Here is a 25527-nt window from a genome sequence, read left to right as displayed (position 1 = left end):
CCAGGCATCTATCTCATATTTGGTTTACTCATACCTAACAAGAATAGGATAATATAGATTTTTTCTTTCCCCTGCAAAGCCAAAATACATGGAAAATTTCTTGCTATTTTCTCTAATAAGTTTAAACTACATCAGTTTTATTTTCTTAAAAAATTTAATATTTTAGATTTAAGGGTGAGATTCATTTTATATTTTACAATTAAGTATTTTCTAAAACTAAGGACTAATAAACAGCAGATCTTTGAAACTTCTTTATAAAAAGTTTACAATAAAAATGTGTGTAGTTTTACAAGTGATAATGTGAAATTTTATCTTAACCTGAACTGGAGTTTTAAATATTGTTTAGAAACTATTTATTACCCTAAGTTTATCCTTTTAGTTCTTTTCATTAAAAAAAATTTTTTTACTCCTGTGAAGACTTTAACCAATATATTCCATTTTCCGTAGTCTAAAACAGTGTTTAGAAATATTGATGCTGAGTGCTATTGATTACTTTGATGACATTTTCTGAGTTTAATTTTTTTCATTACCTAGCTATCTTTCAGAGACTGGCATTTTGATTTTTATAATTAATATTCTATGTACCAGGAATGGTATTTTTATTTCCTATTTATGAAGAATTGCGTAGCACACCACTGTAAGTGATGTGCTGGTATGTTACCTTATAAATGCTCAAGGTACAGCTTCTAATGTTGAAAAATAGAAAAATAAATTGACCTTGATGAAGTGTGTCTTCTTTTGTCTGTTCCCAGGAAAGTTTATTTCAGGTATTTCTACTGCTGAAATGATTAGCGTTAACAGCTTTTTCCCTCCATTTTATTTTACAGGGTCTCTTCATCTTTCTGATATATGGGGTATACAACACAGAGGTAAGTCTGCTTGGAGTATCTCAAGGCTGACAGAGTGAATGAGAGAAATGACAGGTTTCTTATCTTGATAACTGAGGAACAAAGTTGGCTTTTCATATGAGTGTCCTACTGCCCTTCATGCTTGGACTAGCTTATATGCATCCCAGCTTACCATTAAACACTGACGCCCTGAATAAAGGGACAGCCTCATTTCTCACAGGCATTGACTAATATTTTACTACTGCCTTAAGTTTTGGAATTTTCAGTCTTTCTTTTAACACTTAGCTATCCTTGACGGTATTCAGGTTTTACAATTTAAGTGGCAGAATGCTTATAGGTAACTTCATGGAATTAGAATAATATTTCTTACCACCAAATGTTCATTAAATATTACCTTTTAAGTTTCTGCACAGGTTCAGAGAGGCCCATAAAGAATAATGAATAATCTTATGGTTTCAATGGTGAAGTTTCTCAGAGAAGTCATTTACTATTTAGTTATGAGCAGTTATTTAGTTAGAAATATTGTGAAAAAATGGACTTGAAATTTCACGAAGAAAATATACTATGTAAACGAATTATTGTGATGGTTCTAGTCGTTTTATGAAAAAAAATTGTGATTTATATAGGCTTTGTTAGGCAAGTAGCTGGTTTAGATTTTGGCACGTTTAATATGAAAGTGAGTGCTTTGTGTACACTAGCCACTGAGTAGAGACTTGTGTGGTATTTGTTAGTCTCTGATTTCAAGATTTTACTTTGTAATTTTCCCTCAAGAAAAAAATTGTAATTTTGCATGCGTTTCTCAGCAGTCTATACTGGGGGAGGGCAGAGTGAATCCTAGTACGCGTCTTAGAAGGGCCTGGTAGTCAGTTTTTCCTAAATAAGTAACATAAGGGGCTAGGCAACATTGTAACATTGCAAACAGAGTCATTAGCCAGACTGAAAAGGTATGTGGGCATTTAAATAACATCTGATGATGATGAAGTATGAGTGTGGGCGTGTTTTACAGGGCTGCAGCACCCGGATTACACGCGGTTTCCTTCTTCAGTAGCCTTCAGGTAGGTTGGCAGTAAAACAACTTTTTTTTTTTTTTTTTTTGCAACGGTTTCAAAGCAGGCTCCTCCTATAAATCCAAAGGTACACGCCCACTATTAAAATATTTCCAACCTAAGAGGGATAACGGAAGAAATCTGTTTTAATAAATGTTGGGCATTTGAAGTTTACTGCTTTTAGGCAGAACCAAAAGTGCCCTAAGTGACCCACTTCTGGGTTTGGATTGTGATTCAATACCTAGACTACAAATTGTAAACTAGAAAAAGCCCCAACATTCAGTCCTCAGTTTCCCCCATCTTGCCAGCCTCTTTCTCTGCAGCCCCCGAGCCACGCCGCAGTAAGGTCCCGCGTAATTCCGCCCCTTGGGTTCCACCCCCTGAGCGTCCTCCCCCAGAAGCCCTCACCCACGTCCAACTCCGTCAGTGCAGCCCACCAATCACGCCCGTTCGCCTGGAAGCCTCTTTCTACAGGGGACCCAAATCCCCGCCCCTCGAGCCCTGGGCCTCCCCTCCGCCCAACCGCCCCAGTGATTGACAGGCAGACCGGGCGGAAGCTGCAGCGCAGGCGCCGTGGCTCCGCAGAGCTCCCCTCTGGCTGGGTTGAAGAGTTCCCAGCAGACACCGCGCCGCGGCTGCGCAGTACGGGGGAGGCTTTTAATTCCATTGTGGAGAGGACGGCGTTATTTTTATTAACTGGAGGCGACGGCGGCTGCGGCGGCGGCGGTACCCGTAAGTGTTGCCGGTGGGTCTGAGAGGGAGAGGGCGAGGCCCAGGGAAGAGTCCCAGGACCATGTGTGCCGGTGCCGGAGGCGACCGGGCTGGGAATTAGTGCTGGGCGCGTTGCGGTCTGGGCGGCGGCGCGGCGGGGTCCTGGGCGCTGCGGTGGTCCCGGCCCGGGGCCCGGTTCCACCCCCCTTTCCTCCCTCTTCCCTCTTCCTCCTCCTCTCCTCAGCCAGGCCTCCTTCGGGGTATGAAAATCGGCAGTGGGTTCCTGAGTGGCGGCGGTGGTACCGGCAGTAGCGGTGGTAGCGGCTCCGGCGGCGGTGGTGGTAGCGGCGGCGGCAGCGGCGGCGGCAGCGGCAGCAGCAGGAGGGCAGAGATGGAACCCACCTTTCCCCAGGGTATGGTTATGTTCAACCACCGGCTTCCCCCGGTCACCAGCTTCACCCGGCCGGCGGGGTCGGCCGCCCCTCCCCCGCAGTGCGTGTTATCCTCCTCTACCTCCGCAGCCCCGGCCGCTGAGCCCCCCCCTCCGCCAGCCCCGGACATGACTTTCAAGAAGGAGCCGGCGGCGTCAGCCGCGGCCTTCCCCTCGCAGAGGACCTCCTGGGGATTCTTGCAGTCTTTGGTTAGCATCAAACAGGAGAAACCCGCAGATCCTGAGGAGCAGCAGTCCCACCACCACCATCACCACCACCACTATGGGGGGCTGTTCGCTGGGGCTGAGGAGAGATCTCCTGGCCTAGGAGGCGGGGATGGGGGGAGCCACGGCGTCATCCAGGACCTCAGTATTCTCCACCAGCATGCCCAGCAGCAACCAGCCCAGCACCACCGTGACGTATTGCTCAGCAGCAGTAGCAGGACTGATGACCACCATGGCAGTGAGGAGCCAAAGCAGGACACTAATGTCAAAAAGGCAAAGAGGCCAAAGCCAGAATCTCAGGGAATCAAAGCCAAGAGGAAGCCAAGTGCATCTTCCAAACCTTCTTTGGTTGGAGATGGAGAAGGTGCCATCCTCTCCCCAAGTCAGAAACCTCATATCTGTGATCACTGTAGTGCTGCTTTCAGAAGCTCCTATCACCTGCGGAGACATGTCCTCATTCATACTGGAGAACGACCTTTCCAGTGCAGCCAGTGTAGTATGGGTTTCATTCAGAAATACCTACTACAGAGACATGAGAAAATTCATAGTAGAGAGAAGCCATTTGGATGTGATCAGTGCAGCATGAAGTTTATTCAGAAGTACCATATGGAGAGACACAAGAGGACGCATAGTGGAGAAAAGCCATATAAATGTGACACTTGCCAACAGTATTTTTCAAGGACTGATAGACTGTTGAAGCACAGGCGCACATGTGGTGAAGCCATAGCTAAAGGAGCCGCTGGTGCAGAACCTGGGTCATCAACCCATAGCAGTATGGGTAATCTGGCTGTGTTGTCTCAGGGAAATACAAGTTCTTCAAGGAGAAAAACGAAGTCAAAAAGTATAACTGTTGAAAATAAGGAACATAAGACTGGTAAAACAAGTGAATCACAAATTTCAAATAATATAAACATGCAGAGTTACTCAGTAGAAATGCCTACTGTGTCTTCCAGTGGAGGCATAATTGGCACTGGTATTGATGAACTGCAGAAAAGGGTGCCAAAACTGATCTTTAAGAAAGGAAGCAGAAAGAATACAGAGAAAAGCTACCTTAATTTTGTGTCACCATTACCAGACATCATTGGACAGAAGTCCTTGTCTGGGAAACCAGGTGGCTCACTTGGCATAGTTTCGAATAATAGTGTGGAGACTATTAGTCTTCTCCAAAGTACCAGTGGTAAACAAGGTCAAATAAGTAGTAATTATGATGATGCCATGCAGTTTTCAAAGAAAAGAAGATATTTACCAACTGCCAGCAGCAACAGTGCCTTTTCTATAAATGTAGGACACATGGTCTCCCAACAGTCCGTCATTCAGTCTGCAGGTGTCAGTGTTTTGGACAATGAGACTCCATTGTCCCTTATTGACTCCTCAGCTCTAAATGCTGAAATTAAGTCTTGTCATGACAAGTCTGGAATTCCTGATGAGGTTTTACAAAGTATTTTGGATCAATACTCCAACAAATCAGAAAGCCAGAAAGAGGATCCTTTCAACATAACGGAACCACGAGTGGATTTACACACCTCAGGAGAACACTCAGAGTTGGTTCAAGAAGAAAATTTGAGCCCAGGCACCCAAACATCTTCAAGTGATAAGGCAAGCATGTTGCAAGAATACTCCAAATACCTCCAACAGGCTTTTGAAAAATCCACTAATGCAGGTTTTACTCTTGGACACGGTTTCCAGTTTGTCAGTTTGTCTTCACCTCTCCACAACCACACTTTATTTCCAGAAAAACAAATATACACTACATCTCCTTTGGAGTGTGGTTTCGGCCAATCTGTTACCTCAGTGTTGCCATCTTCATTGCCAAAGCCTCCTTTTGGGATGTTGTTTGGATCTCAACCAGGTCTTTATTTATCTGCTTTGGATGCTACACATCAGCAGTTGACACCTTCCCAGGAGCTGGATGATCTGATAGATTCTCAGAAGAATTTAGAGACTTCATCAGCCTTCCAGTCCTCATCTCAGAAATTGACTAGCCAGAAGGAACAACAGAAAAATTTAGAGTCCTCAACAAGCTTTCAGATTCCATCTCAGGAGTTAGCTAGCCAGATAGATCCTCAGAAAGACATAGAGCCTAGAACAACGTACCAGATTGAGAACTTTGCACAAGCGTTTGGTTCTCAGTTTAAGTCGGGCAGCAGGGTGCCAATGACCTTCATCACTAACTCTAATGGAGAAGTGGACCATAGAGTAAGGACTTCAGTGTCAGATTTCTCAGGGTATACAAATATGATGTCTGATGTAAGTGAGCCATGTAGTACGAGAGTAAAGACACCCACCAGCCAAAGTTACAGGTAAGGTCCCCAAAGTGACCAGGCTGGAGGTCTAATGTAATTTTGTTTTATTTTGAGAACACTGCCATTGGAATGTTTCTACACGATCCTATTAAGAATAATGTAATGCCCTTTCAATGCAACTTTTCATATTTAGTTTATTTTGTTAGTGTGATTTTAGCTCTGTTTGTATTATGATTTTTAATCAAAATCAATAGATTAAAAATAGTTTGACATTCAAAGTGACAATGTTTAGCAATCAAATTTACATGTATAGATTGTCAGGGAATAGCCCAAAAGTTTTAAATGCAAAAAAACCACAAAAATACAAAAAAAAAACAAAAAAAGCAAAAAAAAAACCAAAAACAAAAAAAAACCTACAAAAAAGACAAAAAAAAACCCACAAAAAAAAAAAAACTTTGTTGCTAGGATTAAGGTTATTCTAATTGCTTTACTCTCAGGAAAGTGTAATAACGCATGGGAATTCTGTACGTTATCACTGTAATGGAATATCCAATTTACAGATAGTATGATAATACATTTTATCATTTAAGTAAGGGATCGAAAACATTTCAAATTGCTCTATCTGGGCTGATATACATTTCATCATTTTAAGTAAGGGATCGAAAACATTTCAAATTGCTGTCTCCATCTAGGCTGATCCAAAATTCTGAGATGTTGGCTACCTATGTTTTGTTGCAGCTTTTAAATGTACTCTGAACTTCCAAACCATTCATTCCAGCCTGGTAGAACAAATATTCTTGGATCTTTGATCAAAGCCTGGAATGATAGCTTTAATAAAAGAAGAAGAAAAAATAGCACCCTCTCCTTATCCCAACTGTAACAGGGCTGTAGTTCCATTAGGAGTTATGATATCTGGCACAGTGTTGACACCCAAGTGGTTGGTTGGATCCAGTATTAGAACCCAAGTTGGAATTACATAATTTTTTGAAATTTGGGGTATGCATTATTTATTATACATGGCTTAAAGCATCGTTTTCTTGTCTGTGTTATTACGTGTCACCCACACTTCTGTTTTTTTGTTCTTTTCTTGACTTACCCTCTTTCTTAAAGTTCTGAGCCTGCCTTGTTCCCTCTTCTCTCTGGACAGTTTCAATTTTAGAATGATTTACATTCCATTAGGTAACTCATTAGGCATTTTATATGCCTTGTGGCATTCAAATACTAAATAATAGGATAAACAACCCCCCATCTTTAAAAAAAAAAAAACCATAGAGATTTCCATGTATAATAAAGCCCCACCTAGTCTGAGCTACAGATACTGTTAATAAGGTTGTAATTCCAACTGGTGACCTAGCTAATGTGAGGAATAAGTGTCTGCATTTAGTAGTGACATCAGAACCTCTTTGTGAAATTGCAGCCTTTAATGTACATTTTAAAAGGGTGCATTAGTCAGTATTGTACAGGGGTCTTGTAAAGTCATCAAAACTTGCTATGAACGCTAATTGCCATTTGAAGCTACTGATAAGACAGTGGCTTTGCTCTAAACCACTTTTTAGCAATTGTATTTTTTTCCTGATTATATTTTTTAATGTACTTTGATGTTTATGCTGATGAGTTTTTTATGTACTTTTGGTGATGTTTCAGTCTTATGTACTCTTCTGACGTCAGAAAAGTACCACTGGTTGTTTGCAGTCTTATTGTGTAATCAGCCTACCACAGGCTTCCATGTATAATAAAGTAATTAATATTGTGCAAGTGTAAAACACTTCTGTTATGAAAGCAGTGTTTGGAAAATAAGAAATTATTAAAAATGGTTACAAAATATTAGTTAATTTCCTTTCCCCACTTTCCTCCCTTAAGTCTGCTTACCAGCTAAAGGGTCACCTATTTGTCATTGCAAGATTCTTAGAAAATGTGTTTAATCCTCTTAAATACATCAATACTAAAACGTCTGTATATCTTATTTTGGTAAGTGCGGTAAGTTCTATTGGGTACAGAGTACAAGCTGTAATCAAAGGATGGAGAGGACCTTTACCACTGTATCTCTTAAGCTGTATGATTTTTCTCCAGTGTTTGTTTTATACAGGTTTTGAATTTCTTTAACTTTTATTGTGTGTACTGAATACTGCATATGTATTATTCTGATTGTTTGCTCTAGTTTACTACCAATAAAAGACCTGTTAATCACAAAATTGAAGAAAGGAGATATCACTTAATATCCAGTAACATTTTTCATTTTTTTTCATGAACTACATTTTCTAAAATATTCACATCAGTGGTATAACTTGCAGTTTAGAGACTTGTATTTCTATTGTTTTTTTTTTTTTTTTAACGTAAGTATTTCATGTTTCTAGGTTTATTTTATTTGAAAACTGGTTAAGCATTTTGTGTCTGAGGTGCACTATATGGAAGGATAGAAAGTTAATATGTATATTAGAACATGTTTTGTTGAAATTGGGTTACGTGTCCTAAGTATTACATCAGAGAGACTATTGAGGCCTCACTTAAAATCAGATTCCAATATCTTTTGGTTCTAGATGCATCCTTTTTGCCTCAAAAAGGTTGTAATAACAGTAGGACACAAAAAGGGCCTTGAGCATTTTTAGTAGGAAAACTATTAGTCATAGTCTAACAATGTTTAAAAAAGTTGAAAGTATAGATATCAGAAGGAAAGAGGTAAGACATTTAAATATTGAAGATGCAGAAGAGATATTTGAAAGTAAGTACCTTTTAAAGATGGAGAAAAAATTGTGGGTGGCTATGTAAAATCATGAGAAAATTGTGCTTTGAAATTCAGTAGCTACAAATGTTGAATTAAGGAGTAAAAATATTAAAGGATAGAATAGGTCTTTGAAGCTTTGCTTTTTTTGGGTATATGATACTATTAGAGGGAAATGATAAATTATATTAGACATAAACATGGGTTTGTCTCTAGAGAAATAATCTGCTAGGCCCATATGATTGGGAAAAGTAAATTAGTTCTTTCTTTGCCAAGGTCATTTCCTAGCTTTGGTATTTTCTCGAACAAGACTGCTAAACAGAATCTCCCTGATTCTGCATTCAAATCCAGTTCTTAATTTTTCTGCACAGATGACTGACTTCTCCATTCTAGGTTAACCTTAACTTTTTTTTTTTTTTTTTTTACCCACCTACCCCCCCCCGCCCCCCCCCCCACCGTTTTCTTGTTTGTGGAATGGCCATATTTGAATATCGTCATTTTAAAATTAAGCTTTTTACTTTCAAGATGTTAGGGTATGAAGTAGAAAACTGTTGTGTTGCTGTACATTCAGGATGAATGTACCATAATTTACCATAATTTAGCAGTTGCTAGTCAGTAATTTGTGTGGTAATTCAATAATGAGAACAGAAATACGTGAAAAAAGATCTGTGCTTAATCTTTTTTCTTTATTAGTAGGCTCTACCGCCAGTGTGGGGTTCGAACTCACGACCCCGTAGATCAAGAGTCACATACTCTAACGACCGGGTCAGTCAGGTGGCCCTGTACTTAAAATTTTTAATATTTCTAAAAAATTGCAAACAGTGATACAAATATTTCTGCCTCACATTTAGTTTTCTGTATTACATTAATCAGGTGAGAAAGGCAAAACTTTCTGTTCATTCCTGGTATCTGGCATTTTGTAGTTTCTTGTAATTAGTAGCATTTAAGCCTGAACTGGGTGACAGTTTGAGCAATAGGACATACACAGTCCTTAGCTTCCAAATTCGTAGGTCTTGTTAAACTGAAGAACTTTCTTCAAATGAAAATTAACTTCTGGACTTCAAAGTTATGTTTTCAGAGTAAACTACATCTGAAGACTTACCATTTTTTGAGTTTTACGGTCTTCATGTTTTCTGTGATCCATAATGACAGGTTTTAATTTTTAAAATGTGATGCAAGATTCCTTTGTTGGTGCTATGATACTCATACCGTCTATGAGAGGATAACGAGTTCCTGGCAGATTTTGAGAGAAAATGTGTTAGTTCCACTTGTTATTTACGTCCTTAGTCATTGATTACTTAAAATGAACATTAACATAAAGACAGCATTAGGAATTCTATTGTCTTATCCTTGATCAAAAAACTTGAAAATAAATCCTCTGAAATTATAGTGAGTTTAAACCATACAGAGGGCATACAATTCTAAAATTGTTTCTCCTTTTTACCTGTTTCGCTTTTTAAAAAAGTATTGACTGCATGTGAGTGACCAACGTAAGTAGATTCTACTGTAAGATTTTCATGAACCTTTGCTCTAGGGAGAACTATATATAACATTTTTAGTGTCTCAAACTCTGGGCAGCTGATGAGAGAATTGATATCTCCCCACCCCCATTCGTTACCAGAAATATATTTGCACATGAAAGTTTACAAGCCAATTTGTATACTCACAATAACCACCCCCCTCCTCAAAATGAACAAACTCCAATACAAAATTCTTAACCTGTGGACCTTAAAGATTCCCTGCCTTGGGGCGCCTACCAGGCTCAGTGGCAAGAATACGCAACTCTTTATCTCGGGGTCGTGAGTTCGAGCCCCACATTGGGTGTAGAGATTACTAAAAAAATAAATAAGCTTAAAAAAAAAAAAGAATCTCTGCCTTAGAAGAATGCCTAAATATTGAAATTTTGTGTTATAAATAGTCATTACCTAAATTAAGCGTCAGATATTAGGCATACTTAAAAGTTTCTTTATCTGCAATTTAATTAGTTACTTAGCATTTATGGAACCACATTTAGGTTACATAAGGCCATAAAATTTTATGATAAAGCTGGTCAGATAATTAGTGGAATATAATTCTCTGCACAGTTTCCCATCTGATAATAAGTACCATAGAGACGCTAAACGTGACAATTGTTCAGTATTTTCAATCAACAAAGAAATGTGTTAACAGTGTATAATAACTACAGTCAACCATTGTGCTGCTTCAGTTGCACAGGAGTAGCTTCCCTCATAAGCAAGTATATTGATAAAAATGAAAGCCCACAGCCACCCCACATCTTTTTGCCTAAAGAATAATACTGAGTTCTTAATAACATGAAAACTCTGCTTCATGTAGCCTGAGTGTGACTAGCTAGGTTGAAATATACTGTGCAAGATAAGCCTTGAGAAGTATGTTGTTACATGTTGAGATAAGTATCTCTTGGGAAATGTAGATAAACAGCTGGAGAAAAATGTAATGATTTGGATCTTATACTCCAAAGGGAAAATTTTGTTTCCTGTGTTTGTAGGGAGTAAAAGAATAATGAGCAGAGGTTGTGTGTTAAGGAAGGTAAGCAATATGTTAGAATAGGAGAAGGAAAGGAATAGGTTTGAAGGAAAATAGGGAATATAAAATTTACTCCAATATTGATAAGGGTCCTGGGGAATTTAAGTAACTAGAAAGGTAAAGGAGATCTTTGAAAAACTGTTCGTATTTTGTCATTCTCTCAGTTCAGACTTCTTTAGGTACTTTGGTTTGGTATGAACTTTAGTACTATTGTGGAACAATTAATAAATAACTCTTAACAGACAACTGTGGTGAACTTCTGTTTACATTCCCAATCTAGGAATAAGATGGCTAATCTTTGTGTTTATATATTAAATCTTTTCTTTAGTAACTCATAAAGTCACACAGCTCCCATTGGTTGGTGAGACTTGCAAATAACTTTTCTTACCAAAACAATTGCTGTCAAAATTACTGTTATATGTGTTGAACTGAATATGCACAGAATTGAGGAATTAAGACAAAATCTCTGAATCAACATCCCCAACCACCAAGAAAGAGATGTACAAGTACAGTGTATAAAGGCATATTGTGTTCTGACAAAGAAAAAGTGTAACATGTTGGAAACTCCCTAATTATTATTTTTTAGGTTTTGCTTTGAAAAGTGTTGTTTAATTTTAACTTGTGACTGCCTCATTTGTTCATTCTACTTTATACAAGATCTTGTTTTTATAAGCATTATCTATTGGAAAATTAAAAGGAGCTAAAGTTTAATCTTGATTTTTGAGATAAATACAGCTTTTTAAATCTGGGAGTGACATTTTTAGATTAATTTTTTAACAGTGGATTGCAAAATTGAATGACAAGATCAGCAATGTAACTATTTTATGTTTGGTTGCACATAAACTAGGCTCTTCCTACAAGGAAGCCAAGTATAAACATTTGAAAGAGAGTTCCTTCTTTTTGGAGGATAATGAGAACTGTAAATGGGTATCATTGTGGGTCTCCATGAATAGACAACCCATGACCTTGATCAGTTTAGTAGTGGTCCTGGAAATATCCTCTCTGAGGCTGCAGTTTTGTTACTTAGTGGCCCCAAATAACAAAAGTGTTCAGTAAGAGATTAGAAAGCAAGCTGAGATGAGACCTGGAGTTTTCCTCTTGCAAATGGATGAAGTACAGGAATGAAAGTTATTAGGAAAATATTTGCTTTTAATAGACCCAACATGTAAATTTTACTGTCCTAAGCACAATATTAGAAAACTGATTGAGGTTCATAGCACTGCATACGTGCATTAAAACATTTTTAAAAATTAGTCCTGTATGATCCCCTTTTGTTTAGCCTTTCAATGAACATCTTAAAATTGTGTTAATATTGTTAAGAATTATGTTGTTTCTAAGTTACTGTGGAATTTTATTCCTTTGAGTTTGGGAGACAATGCTGCAGAAGTTCCCAAGATTTTTTTTTTTTTTAAATGTTTATTTTTGAGAAGAGAGAGAGAGCATGAGCTGGTTAGGGATAGAGAGCGAGGGAGACACAGAACCCAAAGCAGGCTCCAGGCTCCAGTCAGCACAGAGCCCGACGCCGGGCTCGAACTCACAAACCGCCGAGATCATGACCTTAACTTAGTTAAGCCGAAGTTGGACACTTAACTGACTGAGCCACCCAGCTGCCTGAAGTGTTTATTTTTTTAATGTGATTTTTTCCACTAAGATACCATATATGTTTCGATCACATTTGGAGTAGTCAGCTGTGTATCTTTATGAGTGTTAATGTTAGCAATTTAGCTAATCTCTTAAAAGTTTGGTGAAGAAAATTTATATGGGTAATCTGAAATCATTACACTCTTAACTTTTTTAATTGTTTCATTTTTAGTAAAGAAGAAATCATAACTAAACATAGTTCAGGATTTATTTGAATATAAAATACCTAAGAATGTTGAACATAGTGTCAAAAGCATTCAAACTGTTGTGACAGATTTGTCTTTGAAAAGGAAGGATTATTGTGTAAAAGAAAAGTGTAAAGGGATGTAAGGAGATTAATATTAGTGGATGTGTTTACCATAGTCGTATAGTAAAAGATCTTAAAGATTTGAATGAGATGCATTTGGGAGACTGGTAATAACAGTAAGCTGATATGGGTTACTGCTGATGAATCACAGGAATGTATTATGGAAGCACAATTAAAATGCGATTTGGGGAGATTTCTAGAGAAGGCTGGGGGAATGAACAGAAAATTACAGTTTTCGTTTTGTTCACACTTTAATTTTATTAAACCTCTAAAGCAAATTGATATTTGACAAGGAGAGAAAAGGTATATTAGTGAAAGATACAATGTTATTTTTGCTGATAATGCTAGTGTGTATGACCTATGAAAGGAGAAAAGGTAGTATTTAGGAAAAGTTGGGAGAAAGGGGGGCATCTTGCATAATCATGTATTTCTAACAAGAACATTTCAATTCCCTGCCTTGTAACTGTTGAGATTTTGAATTACTGTAATTTAGTATGGGTGAACATCTTAATTTATAAAAAATAATGTTCTCACAAACAACTAATTTGTTAATACAGGGTAAAAGAACACTTTTATTCTTATCTAAAAACTAGGTAGCTAAGAAAGAATTATAAGGGGGAACTTTTTTTTTCTTTTTTGCTTTTAAATCCCATCAGTTCATCTGTGTATGTAATTGAAATCTTACATAACATGCAAGTAAAAATTTATAAGATTGGATGTATAATTATGGAATCATTTCAAGGCTTCCCATGGCATTTAATGATAGAAATTATTTGTCTGATTTTCAAACCCAAAATAAATAATATGCATTTTCTAATTTAATAAGAAATGATCACTCTGGGTTATATCAGTCACTCACCCAACTGGACCAATACTCCATCTGGAGCTAAAATACAAAAACATTTTGAACAGTCTGAACGTACTGCTTGTTAAAAACATTCAGTACTGAATATCAGTTGGAATTTTGGCAGCTGAATATCAGAGCAGAAATTCAAAATATTTGTAGAATTGCTTTTCAGACTTCAGTTGGTGATTTTGTTTATAAACCACATATAAATAATTATTTAGATGATCAAGTTTATTCTAACACCCCCCCCCCCCATGTACTTGCTTTGTAATAAAATATTCAGAACACAAATTACTGGGGCTGAATATATTAAAAAAAGAATTGTATTTTTAGATGGAATACTAGCAAGAGCAGATGGTAGGGACATTGCTCAGCAATAAATAAGATTAATGTGTTTAGAGCTATTAAGATTGTGAAGAGAAAGGAAAAAAGTTTAGCCTATCAATAGGAAGCAAACCACTGCCTGAACCTGACTTGACTGGATTTGAAAAAGCTCATTTCTCAGAAACATGGCTAGAGAATTGAACTTCACTGAACACATATAAGGTTTAAGGTAGATCCAGTTTCTCCCTGTGTGTTAAGAGCAGCCACTTCAAATCTTTCAGGAGGCTTTCAAATGTTGGAGAGCAGCAGTTGTTCTGGTGTATTATAAAATGTACGTCAAAGATCTCTTTTTGAAAAACACTGAATTTTTTTCACATGATAAGATTACAATGGATATCTAGAAATGTCTGTTGAAAAGTAAAATGAAATAATTCATAAAGATATTTAGTATTTACATTGTGAACATGTGAAATAAATTATTCTTTAGAAATGGTCACGATAGTGTACTTAGAATAGAAGGAATAAATTTAGTTTATACTTTGGAAATGGATATCTTCAAAATTCTCTTATTCCTTTCTGCCATTTGTTCTATGAAACCATCAGGTTAGTTGAAGCCTATTAACTTATTCATTTATAAATAAGTTTGAGTCATATTTTTTTCTCTTAAATACAGCATCACTGTATTTTACATTAGGAATAGATAAAAAGAAATGTATTGGTAATTTTATAGTTGCACTTAGCTGATTTGATTTAAAATTTTAGCCATTTTTAATAAAAGTAAATTGAGCATTTTACTGTTACCAGAGACTCTCATAAGTAAACATAATATATATTTTTTAAGTTAGAAACCTATGGTGCTCCGTGTTCTTCTTGATTTTGGTCCCAATTACATTGTTATCCAGATTGAAACTGGGACAACTGGTCTTGAACTTGGGAATGTATTCCCTTCTCCATTTAGCTACTTCTTAATCTCATAATTTTCAACTCCTCATAATCTACCCACTACAAAATTCAGAGTTTGTATATGTGTTGGATTAAGCATTAAATAATGTTGAAGGAGAATGTGGAAAAGAAAGCTTTTGCTAATCTATTAGTGAAATCAGACACATTAGTCACTAGTATTTTGTATTACATGGTAATCAGAAATTAAGCTAAATGTTTTTTTAACATCAAACATTTCAGTATATTGCTTCCTGAGCAAGTCCAAATGTATATAGATGATCATTGCATCAAGAAAAAGATGCCATACAAATAAAAGAGATTATATGGTACTGGGATTTGCAAGATTTTTAATTCCATGAAGTATTCCTTGCATCTATCTCGTCAGTTTTAGAAGCTGAAAGGAAGGCAATATAGAGAAATATGGCATTACTTTCCGTTAGCAAATAATTCCTCTGCTTAGTCTTTGGCAGCCCTAATTCTCATCTAGTGAAAAGTTTTAGAATGTTTAAAACATTAGCCAATGCTCCAACACCACCTCCTTGGCTTTCCTTTCTCATCTCAAATCAAAATCCATCTGATTTCCACAGGTCCTTAATTCCAATTTTCCTGCTTTAATTTTTGCATTTTTTTGGTTTACTGTTTATGATTGAGTTTTAATTGACATGTAACATTCTATTAGTTTTAGGTGTACAACATAATGATTTGATACATGTGTATATTGTGAAATGATTACTATGTTAAGTTTACTTAACATCCATCACCACACATAGTTACAATCTTTGGTTTAGTTTTTTTTTTTTTTTTTTTTTTTTAAGATTTTATTTTTAAGTAATCTTTACACGCAACATGGGGCTGGAACTTACAACCCCAAGATAAAGAGTCACATACTCTACCAGCAGCCAGCCAGGAACCCTATGATCTTTGGTTTAGTTTTTAAGAATCCACTGAGAAAACATCTAGGTGCCCACTGTGTGCCAGGCATTGTGAGGTGAATAGAAGTGAAAAGAGAAGAAAATTAAGTGTCCTTAAATTCTACCGGAGGAGCTGGGTGAACAAATGTCCACTATGATGTGGAGTAGGGTGAGTGCTAGGAAGAAAAAATAAAGGGACCAGAAAGTGAGAGTGAGGTGGGTGCTCTTTCATATAGGGAATTCCTAGGAGGAGTACTATTGGAACAAAGACCCAAAGGAGGTAGGAAAGAATCTGGGGAAGAGATTTTAGGGTGCTGATAACCTATCATGAGGGAAAAAAAATCATTTGATGATAATTCTACTTGTATGCCATCAGTCCACATAGTACTTGTATGCTATAGGTTGTGGGAGTATTCCTTTTCTAAAAATTTGTTTTTGGGGGCACCCCAAAAAAGTTGAGTGCCCAACTCTTGATTTAAGCTGGGGTCATCCTGGGGTTATGGGATGGAGCTGCACATGGGGCTCCATGCTGAGTGTGGTCCCTCCTAAAGGTTCTACCTCAGGGCACCTGGTGGCTCATTTTGTTGAGCATCTGACTTTGGCTCAGGTCATGATCTCACTGTTCGTTGGTTCGAGCCCCATGGTGGGCTTTGCGCTGACAGTTCGGAGCCTGCTTCGGATTCTCTGTCTCCCTCTCTCTCTGCCCCTACCCCACTAGTGCGTGTGCATTCCTCCCCCCCCCCCCCGCCTCTCTCTCTCAAAAATAAACATTAAAAAAATTCTATCTTTCCCTCTCCCCTGTGCATGCTCTATCTCTTAAATAAATAAATAAGAATTTGTTTTTTAAAATTTCAGTGTAATCAACATGCAATGTTATGTTAGTTACAGTACAGTGATTCAACAATTCTATACTCTGTACTCATCACAGTAAGTGTACTCTTAATCCCCGTTACCTATTTCACCCATCCCACCACCCTAGATGGGAGTATTTTTCTATCACTGGTGGAGAAGAGACCCAGAAAGGGAAGTGACCGCTCCCTTAAGGGTGGTGAATCCCTTTCATGAATCTAAATCTTGTGGGTTTATTTTGTTTAGTTTTTAGCTCTACTCATCCTACTATGCCTTCTTTCTTCAGAGGTCTTTGTCCTTATGGAAGGATCTCTCCATATAAAAAGCTTTATAGTTAGGTCTAATTTAAAATCTTGGTTCTGGCATTGAATAAAAAAGTTACTTCATCTTCCTGAACCTGAATTTCTTCATCTACAAAGTAGTACATGTAGCAGCCACTGTATGGGGCTAGGGCTCATAACAGTGTTCAGAGGCATTAACAATTGCCATTGGATCAGTGACTGTTGAGGGAGTGCATGTGCACTTTAACAAGGGTCTTGTCGAGGCAGAGACACCAGAGAAATGAATAAATCGGTGATTCAGCCAGGGAGCAATTTTGCCCGGCCCCTCCCTCCCCCCCCCCCCCCCCCCCCCCGCCAGGGACAATGGGCAATATCTGGAGACATTTTTGGTTGGGACATCTTCGAGCCATGTTGTGTACTACTGGCCTTTAATGGGAAGAGACTAGAGATGTTGCTATACAACCTACAATGCCTAGGACAGCACCCCCCCCCCATCCCCCAAAGAATTATGCAGCACAGAATGTCAATAGTGCTGAAGAAATTTCTAAATGATGTGCCACTATTGGGATAATTTGGGGACAGATGGTGAGAGCTTTTGGAATAAGATAACCTGAACAATCACTGTTTGAGAAATGAATACAGGGCTAAAGCTGGAGCAATTTTTAGTGGGAAACCTTCCCAGAAAAGCTCCTTGGGCCTATCTGATTCGATTATTTTGTTTTTAAGCTTGTTTATAGGCCAATGACAGTTTTATTTCTGATCATTGTTTTTGGCTGGCAATATATTGGCAAACCGAAGGAACTTACTGCTTCTTAAAATCACTGATGGAATATTAGTATCTACAGGCTTTCCCCAAAGCTCTAATCTTGTGTATTCTGGATAATTTTGGGTCCACTGTAATGATAGATTTACAGTTATTATGTGGTAATAAGAGCTCGAGATTAGCCAAATTTCTTAAATGAGAATAAATCTATTTGCAATTAGCCAAAACTCCCTATTTATATTATCATGTTTATAGTTACCATTTAAAAAATAGTCAAGGAAGAGATATCTAATATCTCTTTAATTCCAAGACTCTTTAAAATCTCCTCTCATAAAGACAGGTCTTATTTTTTATGCATTTTCTGAATAATACCTTTATGTAGCATACAACTGTGGCAGAGGAATTGAGTAGCAATTATTGCTTCAGATCGGTAGTGGCAATGGATACAAATGGAGGAAGGAGGAGTCCTGTTAACGTTGCTAGGAAAAGTGGTCTGCGTGTGACTTGAGACTCTAGTCCATCAGTTGGAATGTCTGATTTTGGAGCTGAATAAACCAGCAGAATTCTGTTTGTTGTGTGTCCTGCCATATTGGGATAGAGTGTACCAGTATACAGAGTACACATCCTGAGGAACCCAGGGTTGCTCAGGAAAGTTGCACAGGCTGCTTGTGGCCCTTGGGCATATACGCATTTGTGGAACATCTTTATGGCCACAAATTTTACATACTTTGCCTCATTTAATTCTCCTGACAAGCCTGAAAGGCAAGATCATATTAATCTCATTTTACAGATGAACAAACTGGGTTAGGACACTTCCACCAGAGAAACACTGGAAATGGTGGCACAAGAATGCGCATGTGGGCTGAGCCTTAGACCCCTGACATTTTGACGTGTGTTCACTATCCAGCCTGGCACCGGCTTTCATTATAATGGGACAGAACTCAAGTCTACAAGTCCAGATGCTTGAGTTCTTAGAACAAGGCCCAGCTCCAGAACTTTTAAGCTGTGTGATTCAGGGAAACGGCTAAACCTTTCTAGATCACTTCTTCCTGTAAAGATAAAAATACTTGCCTGCCAGGTTCTCAGGACGGTGACCATCGCAGCAGAGAACAGGAAATTAGTCTGCAATAAGTAAGGCCTATGACCCAAGGAATCCTAACCTGCCTGAGTTACATAAAAGAGGTTGTCTGGCAGAACTGGGCTAACAATGTGGAGGAAAGAAGGTTTTCTATTTTTACTCATTCTTTTTTACAGAATCTTTCCATGTCCTATTTGTGATTCCCTGGTTAGATACTGTCGATCCTATCGTGCTCAGCTGTTGTTTGCAATTTTCAATGTGTATAGTTATAGTGCTAATATTTAGAATTTGCACAGTGGGAATTTTTTTTGAGGGGAGCAAATTTGTAATATGAAAAGGTAGGTTATTTTCTATCTCTGATGTTCAGATTATTTTTATCGTTTCCACTGGAAACATGAATATAAAGGAAATTTAGTATAAATATTACCACCTTCCTCATTTTGTTTCCCCAAAGTGTAACAATTTATAGAAAACAACTGACTCTTCTTGTTATCCTGTCATAGCATTCTTTTTCTTTCTTTCTTTCTTTCTTTCTTTCTTTCTTTCTTTCTTTCTTTCTTTCTAGCTTTTTATTTTTTTTATAATTTGTTTTAATTTTATTTTTTTTAATTTACATCCAAATTAGTTAGCATATAGTGCAACAATGATTTCAGGAGTAGATTCCTTAGTGCCCCTTACCCATTTAGCCCATCCCCCCTCCCACAACCCTTCCAGAGTCTCTATGTTTTGTCCCCCTCCCTGTTTTTATATTATTTTTGTTTCCCTTCCCTTATGCTCATCTGTTTTGTCTCTTAAAGTCCTCATATGAATGAAGTCGTATGATATTTGTTCCTGTCATAGCATTCTTTCTTAATAAATAAGTAGATAAAAGGAAATATAATTTTCTCAGGAATAGAAATAATGTCAGTGTTGTTTATATATACTGTGTACTTTGATTTGTTTTCAGAATAACCACTTCAGAGGAAAAATAGAAAATAATATGATAATTTAAAAGTAAAAACTCTAGTGTTTTTTTAAAAACACTCTAGTGTTATTTAACTATTTTTTGAGTTATAGTCTATAGAGGAATCTTTGCTGAAGCAGTTTAGTGCAAGATATGCTTAGAGAATAAACTGAGAAATTGAAGATAATTTGAGAATATTTTGAAGTTGTTTTTTTAATGTTTGTTTGTTTGTTTGTTTATTTATTGAATGTTTATTTATTTTTGATAGAGACAGAGCAAGAGAGGGGGAGGGGCAGGGAGAGAGGGAGACAGCAGGCTCTAGGCTCTGAGCTGTCAGCACAGAGCCCGACCAGGGGCTGGAATTGAGGAGCCGTGAGTGAGATCATGACCTGAGCCTTAGTCAGACGCTTAACCGCTTAAACCACTGAGATCCCTCCCCTCCTCCCCGGGGCCCCTTTAATGTTTACTTTTGAGAGACGTGAGCTGGGGGGAGGGACAGAGAAAGAGGGAGACAGTGGATCCGAAGTGAAGGGAGCCCACAGGGCTTGAACTCAAGAACTGTCAGATTATAACCTGAGCTGAGATTGGACTGAGCTACCCAGGTGCTCCTGAAGTTTCTTAAAACAAAAGTGCCACATGGTTTTCTACTGCTTGTGTTTATTACCTGATGATGGTTTTTTTTGGCCTCCTCATTGTTTAGCCAGTCGGCCCATTTAATCTTTTCCCAAAAATAGGTCTAAAGGAAAACAGAATTTGTTGCTTGCATTTGGGATTTGACTTAAATATTCTAAGTACATGAATGTCAAACATAAAAGATAGAATTTAGGAGAGTATAGACACTTCAAAATGCAAACAAGTATTTTGTTAGTGTCATCTCATTAAGATGCAAATCATGCTTTTTAATTTTTAAGGATTTATCTTCACTAATACACTTGGTGATTTTTAACAAAATTTTTTAAGACCCCAGTATAAGATTAATAATAATATCACATAATGGGTAACAGATTTTCTTCATTGTTGAGATCTCACATTTGAGCATGCTGACATACACTAACCAGCGGGTTTTTTATTTTCTTTAAAAAAAATTTTTTTTTTAACATTTATTATTGAGAGACAGAGAGACACAGGGTGTGAGCAGGGGAGGGGTAAAGAGAGGGAGACATAGAATCTGAAGCAGGCTCCAGGCTCTGAGCTGTCAGCACAGATCCCGACACGGGGCTCGAACTCACAAACTGTGAGATCATGACCTGAGCCGAAGTCGGACACTTAACCAACTGAGCCACCCGGGCGCCCCTAACCAGTGGTTTTAATGACAAATTTTTTAATTAAAAAAAAAAAAATTTTGTCTTTTATTTTAGAGAGAGAGACTGCATGCATGCGGGAGAGAGCCAGAAGGAGAAAGGGAGAATCTTAAGAGTGTAGAGCTTGACATGGGGCTCGATCCCATGACCCTGGGATCATGACCTAAGCCAAATCAAGAGTCAGATGCTAAACCAACTGAGTCACCCAGGCACTCTGACATAAACTTTTTAAAAGGTGATTTTTAGGGGCACCTGGCTGGCTCAGTTGGAAGGGCATGTGACCTTGATCTCTGGGTGGTGAGTTCGAGCCCCATGTTGGGTGCAGAGATTACTTAAATAAATAAAGATAAATAAAAGATGACTTTTCAGTATTAGCATTCTGAAACAAAAATTCCGAAAGGAATAAATACATGAGCATTTAAAACGGTCCATGTTTCAGATATTCTGTGCTGCTGAATAGATCCTAACATCAGTCAGATATGTTGCAAATTTATGTCATTGGTCACAAGGGAGATCAAAAGGGTTAATCAATGTAAAAATCAATGCCTGCTGGCGGTAAGCCAATTTTATATCACTTTCCTTAGTGGGACAGTCTTTACATGCAAAGGATAACAGACTAGGTAAGTTTGGTGAAAGATCTAATGTTATGCTTTCACTTTTTCAACTCAAAAATCACTCTACTTTTTATGTTTCAGTTTTTAAAATAGGATATTACCCCATAACAGTATTAAGTGCATGCCAAACACTACTAGCCACTGGCACTAAAGTTAAGAATCAGACATGGTCCTTGTTGTCCTCTTAAGCTTAATTAAAGTCTAGTGAATTTTATTTATTTTTTTAAAATTTTTTTAACATTTATTTATTTTTGAGACAGAGAGAGACAGAGCATGAATGGGGGAGGGGCAGAGAGAGAGGGAGACACAGAATCCGAAGCAGGCTCCAGGCTCTGAGCCATCAGCCCTGAGCCTGACGCGGGGCTCGAACTCACGGACTGCGAGATCGTGACCTGAGCTGAAGTCGGACGTTCAACCGACTGAGCCACCCAGGCGCCCCTAAAGTCTAGTGAATTTTAAAAAAGGGCCTGAAGCAGAGTATAATGAGAGGAAGAGGTGATGAGGGTATAGAGTTGGATAGTTGGATACTTACCCTGATTTAGGAATCACGAAGACCTGAAAGATAAGGAGGTAGGCAGGCAAAGAATAAGTGTAGAGAAAACAAGTGGAAATTTCAGAAGGACCATGACTATATAGCAAGTGGTACCAGTTGGAAAGGACAGGCATAGATTTGCTAGGTAGCGGAAAGGATGACAATTGGAAATGGAGTATTGGATTGGGGTGGAATCCAAGCTGGATAGAAGCAGACAGGGAGATGGGAAAAAAACCCAGCAGTTTGGAAAACAGCTGTGGTGGAATTAGATGAGGAAGCCCAAAGGACAAGAGGTTCGGGTCAGAGTGGGTTGTTACAACTTATTCCAGAAAGAGCAGGTTTGGACCTTATGAGGTCTCGGGTGCAACTTAGAGACGTGACTGAATTGCTGCAGGGCAGAATAAAGTTGGAGATTAGGGTGGTCAAGAACAAGAGGGGCAAAGTGATGGATGGCTGATTCCCTTAGATCTTGAAGATATTCAGAAAGATGGCAGGACTTGGGGAGGAGAGGAGCCCGTTTACAAAGTGTTCCTCTAGGATCTGGCTAGGTAGTTAATAGAAGCTAAGAGAAATGGTGGAGAGGGATACAGCCAAATGCCATGAGGTTCAAAGAAACTAGCTTTGCAAAAAGGGAAAACCTTTAGAAAGTTTTTAGGAAGGAGGTGTGTGGGAAAAGAGGACACTGACCCCACCTAGCCCCAAATCTGTGTCCTTCTTAATTTTCCCCAATTTCAGTATATTGGCAGATTCTACTGACGTGCAGAATGTATTTTCAATCAGTTCTGTTTATTTCCACTGCCACTATTCAGGTTCAAGGCACCATCATCTCTCCTTCAGATGGTTTTCACTGCCTAACTCTCCTCCCTTTTTTCATTTTTGCCACCACTCAATCCCTTTCCTCTAAAATTATTCGTATAATGTAACTCCCCTGTTTTAAACACTTCAGTCACTTCCTACTGCTCTTCGAATAAAATCCACATTTCCTGTGGGGCCTTGTACAGCCACTCTGTCTGCTCCTCTCAGATTGTGCCCTACTCTCCTGACACATAGGCTTCCTCTCTGTGCCTGCAAGAGGGCCAGCCCAGCGCCAGCTCAGAACACTGCATTTGTCCTTCCTCATTACCATATTCATGGTGCTTTGCACTTTGCCTGGCACTTGGAAGGTACTCAGTATTTGTTAAAACGGATGAAAGCACAGCCTCCTCTTAAGAGGACTGTGGGAGAGAGGTTTTAGGTGCATGCCAGGAGGTTAAGGTTGTAGGAGAGTTTGACTGTGGAATGAGTTCCAAAGGATACAAAGGAAGGCTTTAAATGGGGGAGTATGGCCAGGCAAGTGGAAGCACAGAGAATTTTGAGGTCTGTGGTACCATAGCAGGCTATATAATTATGGTGTGACAGGTAGACTAAGTATTAAAAAATAGACCAGGGTTTAATGTGGCCAACCTGTCAACACTCTTCATATGATTTGGGGCAACACAAAATTTCTGAAGGTTTAAGGTTTGGGTCAGGGCATAACTCTAGAACCCTTCTGTCCCAAGTCATTTTTTTCATACTTTTTAGGAATGCTCAATTTGAGGACTTGATTTTTTTTTTTTTAAAGAAATGTATTCAGTATTTTTAGTAATCTCTACACGAAATGAGGGGCTCAAACTCAAGACTCAGAGATTAAAAGTCACATGCTCTTCCAACTGAGCCAGCCAAGTGACCCTGGAGATTAATTTTTAATTACTGTGGGGAACAGTAGTTTATTGATGATTTCATTGTGTCTCTATTACATTAGAAGTTTTCAGACTTTTATTCATGACCCCATAGTCAAAAATATATTTTATATCACCTATGATACAAATCATATATAACGTTTTCACACAAAATAACATCTTTCTTATTGCCTGCTGATACATTCTATTTTTTTTTCTAGTTTCATTGAGAAACAATTGACATACACCACTGTGTAAGTGTAAGGCATACGGCATGATGGTGTCATTTACATTTATTGTAAAAAGATGACTCCGATAAGTTCTTCTATTTCATTTTTGAAAAGTGCTGGATAGGACCCACTAAAAACGCATCTGTAACTTGAAAAACACTATTCTAGAAGATGAGGAGTAGCATTTCTCTGAACGAGAGCATAGCATCTACGTCTATGTCTACATCTGTCTTGGTTTTGTCCCTTCTAGAGGGAATGAGGGAAAGAGATGGAAAGGGTAGAGAAAAAGGGCTTCTGTTTGTGACTCTAGTTTTTACATCAATATTGACAGCAGCTTCTGAATATTTTTGAGTGAATAAACTAACAATTCAAAAGGCCTCTGTCCCATTTCCTTTTCCTTGCTCTGTTTCCAAATGCCCGTTGCACAGGGCGCTGGAATGGAGAATAAGTGACTAATTCTTTTCCTTTGATCCACTTTCTGTCACTTTTGTCTTTATTAACAGGAAACATCTTTTATTGCCACACATATCATAGGCAGGCCTTGAATTGCAAAATTATCGTGCTGTTAAAAGGTCATATAAATTATCCTAAAGAAAGGCGAATTTTAAATAATTTCATGAACTACCTAGAAATTATAGGGCAACATGTAGAAGTAAAAATATTTTAAGTTTTAATCCCTTAAATGAACAATGTCCATTAACTGTAGGCTACGATGCTGAAGATAAAACTCCAGTATTCTCAGAGAACTTGGTAGCATTTTTACTGAAAGAAATAAAGTTCAGTGACTGCACACATTTTTATGTTTCTTTTATTTTTTTTTCCAGTTAGCAGGCAGAGATTATTGTTAAGAAGCTGGAAGATACAAAAAAGAAGAAAAAGCATCCAGCATTCAGACAACTATTTAAGCAACATTTTGTTGTATTTTTTTTTTCAGTTTCCCCTATAGAAATGTAACTATTTTTCTCAAGATTTTATTTTTAAGTAATCTCCACACCCAACATGGGGTTCACACTCACAACCCTGAGATCAAGAGTCATACGCTTTATCAACTGAGCCAGCCAGGTGCCCCATAAAATGGAGCTTTTAAGTCTTACTTTAGTTCATAGGTATCTAATTACTGATCATTGGTAACTTTTCACTGTTATGATGAAATATATAACACTCTGAATGCCTTTGTTTGTAATTCTTTATACCTGTGTCTGGATTATTTTAGTATGATAAAGTCTATAAGTACACTATACTAGGTTAAAGGGTTTGAAAATTCTTAAGGCTTTGATATCGCTAAATTGACCTCCAAAAAGTTTGTTCCTATTTACTTACTTACCTGCAGACTGTGAAAGTGCCCATCTTAGGCTCTTTTCTTTAGCCAACTCTAGATATTTCTAAGGAATGTTACCTTTTGAGAGAGGAGAAATGTAATCATTTTGATTTGCATTCTTTGGTGATTATTTTGAAAGTTGTTTTCTTGTGTTTATTGGCCATAGTTCTTTGTTAATTGATA

The 25527-nt window shown here is 37.9% G+C and overlaps 1 protein-coding gene and 1 long non-coding RNA gene across 5 annotated transcripts in view; one reads left to right on the top strand and one right to left on the bottom strand.

The window, feature by feature from the left end:
• The first annotated feature begins 821 nt into the window (after nt 1–821).
• Nucleotides 822–7695, top strand: ZNF281 (zinc finger protein 281). Of its 4 annotated transcripts, XM_047841109.1 has the most exons (3): nt 822–869; nt 1855–1903; nt 2850–7695. In XM_047841109.1, the coding sequence occupies exons 1-3, from the start codon at nt 850–852 to the stop codon at nt 5562–5564; spliced, it is 2784 nt and encodes a 927-aa protein (XP_047697065.1). In that variant the 5' UTR covers nt 822–849; the 3' UTR covers nt 5565–7695. The 4 variants fall into 4 exon arrangements, with proteins under 4 accessions (XP_047697065.1, XP_047697068.1, XP_047697066.1 ...); XM_047841112.1 differs by lacking the exons at nt 822–869; nt 1855–1903 and adding an exon at nt 2510–2626 and having other exon boundaries at nt 2854–7695; XM_047841110.1 differs by lacking the exons at nt 822–869; nt 1855–1903 and adding an exon at nt 2519–2626.
• LOC125155643 (uncharacterized) overlaps nt 5104–25527 on the bottom strand; it is a 40349-nt gene continuing 19925 nt past the window's right edge. The window contains exons 2-3 of the long non-coding RNA XR_007148292.1: nt 9325–9455; nt 5104–5238 (exon numbers count right to left, since the gene is read on the bottom strand). This is a non-coding gene — a long non-coding RNA (uncharacterized LOC125155643). The remainder of the gene's footprint in view (nt 5239–9324; nt 9456–25527) is intronic.

The sequence above is a fragment of the Prionailurus viverrinus genome, chromosome F1, assembly GCF_022837055.1.
Source record: "Prionailurus viverrinus isolate Anna chromosome F1, UM_Priviv_1.0, whole genome shotgun sequence".
Classification (NCBI taxonomy): domain Eukaryota; kingdom Metazoa; phylum Chordata; class Mammalia; order Carnivora; family Felidae; genus Prionailurus; species Prionailurus viverrinus.
Note: the sequence above shows the minus strand (reverse complement) of the source record. Positions and strands in the feature narration are given on the sequence as shown.